At 51.7% G+C, this 5,759-nt stretch overlaps 1 protein-coding gene across 1 annotated transcript; it reads right to left on the reverse strand.

Annotated features, from left to right (window-relative positions):
• Positions 1 to 2,620: 2,620 nt before the first annotated feature.
• On the reverse strand, positions 2,621 to 5,427 carry MSC (musculin). The gene is made up of 2 exons (XM_037058707.1): positions 4,638 to 5,427; positions 2,621 to 3,785 (listed from the first exon to the last, which is right to left on the reverse strand). Exons 1-2 carry the CDS (start codon positions 5,145 to 5,147, stop codon positions 3,699 to 3,701), a joined length of 597 nt encoding a protein of 198 aa, XP_036914602.1. The 5' UTR covers positions 5,148 to 5,427; the 3' UTR covers positions 2,621 to 3,698.
• Positions 5,428 to 5,759: the final 332 nt, after the last annotated feature.

Here is a 5,759-nt window from a genome sequence, read left to right on the forward strand (position 1 = left end):
TTTACTCATTTTATTTGTTATTTAGTACTTTTAACGTTATATTTCTTAGACTTTCCCCCCTCCATTTTTCTCTCACAGCAATACAATAAAATTGAGATACACGTAATAACAGGCTTACTTCTCTTTTTTTCTCTTAACCCCTCTGTTCCTCAGTCTGAGCTCCTACTTCTTCAGCCCACATTCCTAAAGAAAAACGATGAAGGGAAAAAAAGTAAGAAAGGTTTTGGGATCTACCACTCCACCACTCAGAGCACAGGGTAGTCATGATAGATCAAGAAAAGACTGGCTCAAAGGGATGGGCTGGGAAAGGTGACGGATTAAGAAGTACAAATTGGTAGTTACAAGATCATCACGGCGTTGGAAAGGAAGGCAGAGGGAATGTAGTCAGTAATATTGCAACCAGTTTGTGTGGTGCCAGGTGGGTCCCGGCAATATTGGGGGGAACACTTTGTAAAGTGTGTGTCTGTCTAACCACAATGCTGTACACCTGAAACCACCACAAAATAATATTGGATGTAAAATGTAATTTAAAATTTTAAAAAAAGAAAAACGACTGGTACAAGGTGCTTAAAGCCTCTCCTAAGAGCAACCTCTGCTGAGAAGTTTGAGCAATACTATTCAATGGGACTTACTAGAAATTGGCCTCTTTCTTTCTTCTCCCTGTTTTAAATAATGTAGTTCTTGGCATTGGACTTTTTACAGAAACCATGAAGCAAACAATTCTTGAGAAAGTTTTTTCTTCTCTGTAAATTATAAGACTATCACGTGGCACTAGCAATGAGGCTGCAGGGTACAGCATGGTACCTGGGAGTCAGGGTGTGCACGCACCTGAACGTGGCCCTCCCCGGGGAAGGGCCGCGGCCGAGCAGGGGCAGAGAATCCGATTTTGCTCCTCAAGTGCGCAGAGAGAATACAGTTATAGAAGCACATATTCTAAATACTTTTCTTTTATTTATGAGAAGTTGCCTTACTATTTCCTTGTGTTTTCAAATGCTCGTTTTTACCTGTATTCACTACAAATATAGCCTGTCTTTTTCTTTTTCTGTTTCTGCTCTTTGGGACACTTTGCTTGTTCAGTTGTAAGCCATGGTTTTCCAAAACGAACTCAGTCTTGGATGGGATTCCTGACCTGTCCCCACCTGCTCAAAAACGTTCCCCGGGGCCAAAGCATACACTCCATCCTTTCCCTTCCATGGTCAGCATTGAGGGCGCCGCTCTCTGCCTATTGGAGGGTTGCTTAAATATTGTTATCACATTGTTTCCTGACAACAATCTTCTCAGGTAGGCATTGTTATTACCCCATTTTGAGATGAGAAAACTGAGGCTTAGGGGGGTTACATAGGCTCACTAGTCTGTGGGGTAGCAGAGCTCGGATCACAGGCGGGGTTCTGTAGACATTTGGGCTCACCTTGAAGCACCACTGTGCTGCCTCCTCCTGGAAAAGTACCTCTTTGGCCAGAAGCTTCGGAAAACACCTTGACTCCCAGCTCAACCCCAGCAGACACCCCACCACCAGGAAGCTGGCCACCCAGAACTTTGGGCCAAGGAAAGTGCCTTTGATGAAACCAGGGTTTGCTGTTACTATGTGCTCCTGAGTTTTTGGCTTTTGTTTTGTTTTTGTTTCTGTTTTTCACCAGAGAGTGCCTGATGCCACAGAGAACAACTAATGTAAACCCTGAGCCCAGCTGTACGGGGTGAGAACCAGATTAGGAGGGCTGGAATCCTCTGGGTATAAACAAAAGCCCAAGAAAGTGGTGTCAGAAAGCAGTTTTCCAGAGTTTTGGGTTGGTTTAGTTCAAAACAGGAAGTCATTCCTGCATCCCACCTCTCTCCCGCCTTTAGCTGCCCTATGTGCGCCCCTTAGTCAAGAAAACTGACTTCCAATTTGATAAGATAAAGGATACCCCCCAAACTGGGCAATTATCTAGGTAGGTTTATCCTTCATGCTTTTCTAAATGTTCTACAGAGAGAATGTTACTTTTAAAAAATCAGCATTTAAAAAAGTGTATGATGGGCTGAGTTATCACATCCTGCAACATTACAGTGAAAGTGGAAGAAAGTAACAATGAAGATGAGGTGGTATACATTAAAGACCCTATATAAACACTACTTGGAAAAAAAGAAAGTTCTATTGAAATATGAATTGGTGTCTTGCATTATAGTTTTACTTTGCCATTAAACTAAAATGTCCCTACATACATACACACACACACACACACACACACAATGGTGTGTGAACTGTAGGGGGCTCTTGAACTGCTTGCCATTGTACACACTGGAGTGTGTTTCAGGCTGGAGAAGGCACTGGGTGCGTGTGTTTGTGTATGAGACATGGGCAGCTATATTATTTTGAAGGGCGTATACCTTTCAACATAGCCCCAGAAGACTCTTAGGGCCTCATAAGGCCCCAATCCTTGCCTTCCAGTAACCCTGGCCGCCAGAAGAAAGCATCAGAAGTTAGTGACAGTTACATTTGGAAAGGCAGTGAACCAAAAGTGATCACCTCCACCCTGCAGACAATGATCCAATTTCTGCCCAGAGCTAGGAGGGTACTTGTGAGTTACCTTTCAGGACCGACAGTAAAAAGCAACAAAGACCACATTCTGACGCACCCAGAGCACGCGCTTTTCACAATGCATTTTATTATTCATAAAAAAATAAGTTTATTTACATTTGCTAATTAACTGTGGTAGTGCAGCCTTCAGCAGCGGTTTGTTTCCCTCAGCAGGGTCACTAGGTACCGCACTAGGCTCAGCGGCCCAGAGCGAGGAAGAACGCGGGCGAGGGAGACAGTGTGCAGGAAGAGCGACCCTTGCTGAGGGTGCCGGGGGTGGGAGTTGAGGGCAGGTGGGGACAGTCACGAGTTGGAGGGAACTCTGCAAGGAGGTGTGGGAGGAGGGAGTAGAAAAAGGAGACCCTAGCCTGGGAAGGTGGGGCGGAGGGTGGATCACGCCTAGGAGGAGTTGGGGGCCCGAAGCCTGGTCAGGAAGGGGTGGAAGCCGTGAGGGGTGTGCCCGCAACAGAGAGGCCGGACGGAGGTGAGCGATTAGGAGAAACCCAGCTCAGGTGTTTTTGGACTGCGCGCCACCACCGCCTCCGGCGCTGCCAGGGCTCCCTCACCACTGTCCGCCTGGGGGGCGCTGCCCTGTGGGATACCGACCCGATCCAGGTATCACTCTCCTCTCTGCGCAACTTAAAAGCCTGCCTGATGTGGGTTCCCACGTGAAGACTTGTGTCCTTGCAGCCAATTGTCATGGAGAGCGCGTCCTGACGGTGCCTAACCGTAAAGGCGCGCGCTACGCAGAACTATGCCATCTCCTGTCCAGCATTTATCTCTGCTTCAGCCCGGACGCTCCCCCAAGGTGGTTTGGCGCCGGGCTCCGAAGGCAGCGTGGGGGTTAGTCTACACTGCTAAAGCCCGAGGTGGGATATCGGTCCGTGCTCACTAGACCTCAGGCTCCTTCTGGAGAAGTGGAGTGTCCTCGCCCAGACCCGCGGCAGCCGGGGTCCCTGCTCACCCAGCTGCGACAGCCATGTCCGCCGACTGTCCTGTTCGATTTCGGGGTGGAGGGGTGTCTAGGAGAACCCAGTGGTACTTTCTTCGCATCTGGGGGGTCGCACGCAGTCTCCCTTCTCTCCGTGATCCCCAAACACGGGTTTCACCAGTAATCCCAGTAAGTAAGCAGTTCAAGTTCGACCTAAGCCGTGGTCCCACAGAGTCGGCTGGCGGCGGAAACTTCTTTGGTGTCAGAGTCGGGTCGTCCCGAGACAACAAACGGCCACGTCTGTAAAATCAAAAAGAGCGTCTGATGTAAGAGGAGAAACGACTGTCTCAAACCGAAACCGCTCGACTAAGTGGACCTTGTCATGATCCCGATTTTGAATAGCGACTTTATCAGTGTTCTGGACATTTGCCTTTTCTCTCTGACCTAGGTTTTACGTTTTACTGCGTTTTGATTGCGTGAGATGAGGTGGGGGGGGGGCATCCATGTTTCCTCCTGTACTGTGTGCCCTTACCATCATTCCGTGAAACTTGGACTTGGAGATTTTGTCATAGAATTCCCCCCCCCGCCGCAACACACACACACACACACACACACACACACACACACACACACACACACCGTTAGCCCTCTGCTCTCAAGCCGGAAGAATTGGCAGGTCAGAGAGGGACTTTCCAGACTGATCTCTTTTGGGGAAACCTCTGCTATTCTGCAAGAATTTAAAAATCCAAAGCCTTTTAAATAGAGCTCGTCTTTCCTCCCTTTCAGAAAGTAGGGCTTCTTCAACCAAATCTTTCAGACTCTTAGCTGGAAAAGGTTGCGCGAGGGAGATTTGCCCTTTATTCTACAATGGAACCCAGATTCACCCCGTAAGTAGAATATTAACCAATAGGTGTCACTGGACAGAGCACCACGTATAACGATCAGAATGATGCAAGTAGAGGGTGGGTAGTTCTTCTCCAGAAGTACGGCTGGCCCCTCACGTGATTTGGGGGAAACTAAACAGGCGTCCTCACCACCCGCACCAGAACCCCTCTTTCAGGTTCTTCCCAGTGGGCTGGCTCCGCCCGGCTCCCAGGAGCGCCCCGGGTATCTCCCGGCCCGCGCCCCAGGCCTGGAGCGCGGCGTCCCTACCAGGTTCACCGGGTGAACGTAGCCGTTCTCGTAGCGGTCCTCCTGCAGTAGCTGCCGCAGGTGGGCGATGTAGCTGGAAGCCAGTCGGAGCGTGTCCAGTTTAGAAAGCTTGGTGTCGGGAGGCACCCAGGGCAGGCTGGTCTTGAGCCTTGAGAAGGCTTTGCTCAGCACGCGCATCCGGGCACGCTCTCGGGCGTTGGCCGCGTTCCTCTGCGACTGCTTGCACTCGGCCGCAGAACCCTTAGGCGGGAGGGGCTTCTTGCCGCTGCCGCCCCCAACTGCACGAGGCCGTTTTCTCTTACAGCCTCCCGCGCTGCCCGCCGCGTCCAGAGCGCACGGCTCTTCCTCGCCGTCGGGGTCTTCCTCCTCGGCCGAGGAGTTGTCACTGGGTGAGATGTAGCTGCGCTCTGCGCCGCGCAGGGGCAGCCTCTTGGAGGCGGGGACCTGGTACCCCAGCTGCAGCCCCCGCAACTCCATGTCCTCTGGGTCGCTCACCGAACCGGTGGACATCGCTGCGTCCCCCACGCCCACTCCCGCGCTCCTTCCTCCCCCAGGCCAGTCTCCCGGCCTCCGCCTTCCGCTCCTTAGCGGAGGCGGGGGCTGAACCGAAGTCTGAGGAGGACTGGAGACCAGGGTTCCGCAACTCCGAGCCGCGGGAGTGAGCCCTGCCTCTAACTCCAGAGAGAGTGGGCCCAAAACTCGGCGCTGGGCCCAGGCTCCGTCTGCACGACCGCGAGCTGCGCCTTTTGACAGGACTATTTATCTGTACTGCTCGGAACAAACCACCCCGGGCAAAAAAAAAAAAAAAAAAAAAAAAAGGCGGGGGGAGAGGGCTTTGGAAAGGGGGGTGGGGTGGGGAGGAGAGGTGGGGCGGGGGCGTGGAAGGGGTGGGGACCTCTTTTCTGCACACAGAGGATCTGCTGGTGGGGGCGGGGAAGGGGAAGTCTCTGCTCAGCGGAGATTTGGGCCCAGGGACCCTTAGATAGTGCGTGTTGGGAGAGTGAAGAAGGGGACCTTAACCCCACTTCCACTCCCACCCCAACTGATCTTAGCTCGCCGATGGCGAAGATTGCTACACACTTAGAAACCACAGGATCGGCGACCTCTGCTTCGCTCCCAGTC

This window comes from Sturnira hondurensis, unplaced genomic scaffold, assembly GCF_014824575.4.
Source record: "Sturnira hondurensis isolate 20B ecotype Veracruz unplaced genomic scaffold, ASM1482457v3 Scaffold0010128, whole genome shotgun sequence".
In the NCBI taxonomy this organism is placed as follows: Eukaryota; Metazoa; Chordata; class Mammalia; order Chiroptera; family Phyllostomidae; genus Sturnira; species Sturnira hondurensis.

What these genes read in the sequence shown, in the direction of transcription:
- MSC (XM_037058707.1), bottom strand. Translation starts at nt 5,147, where the DNA reads ATGTCCACCGGTTCGGTGAGCGACCCAGAGGACATGGAGTTGCGGGGG. An exon ending in ACGTTCACCCGGTGAACCTG is followed by an intron (nt 3,786 to 4,637) that starts GTAGGGACGCCG and finishes TTGATTTTACAG; the next exon opens with ACGTGGCCGTTTGTTGTCTC.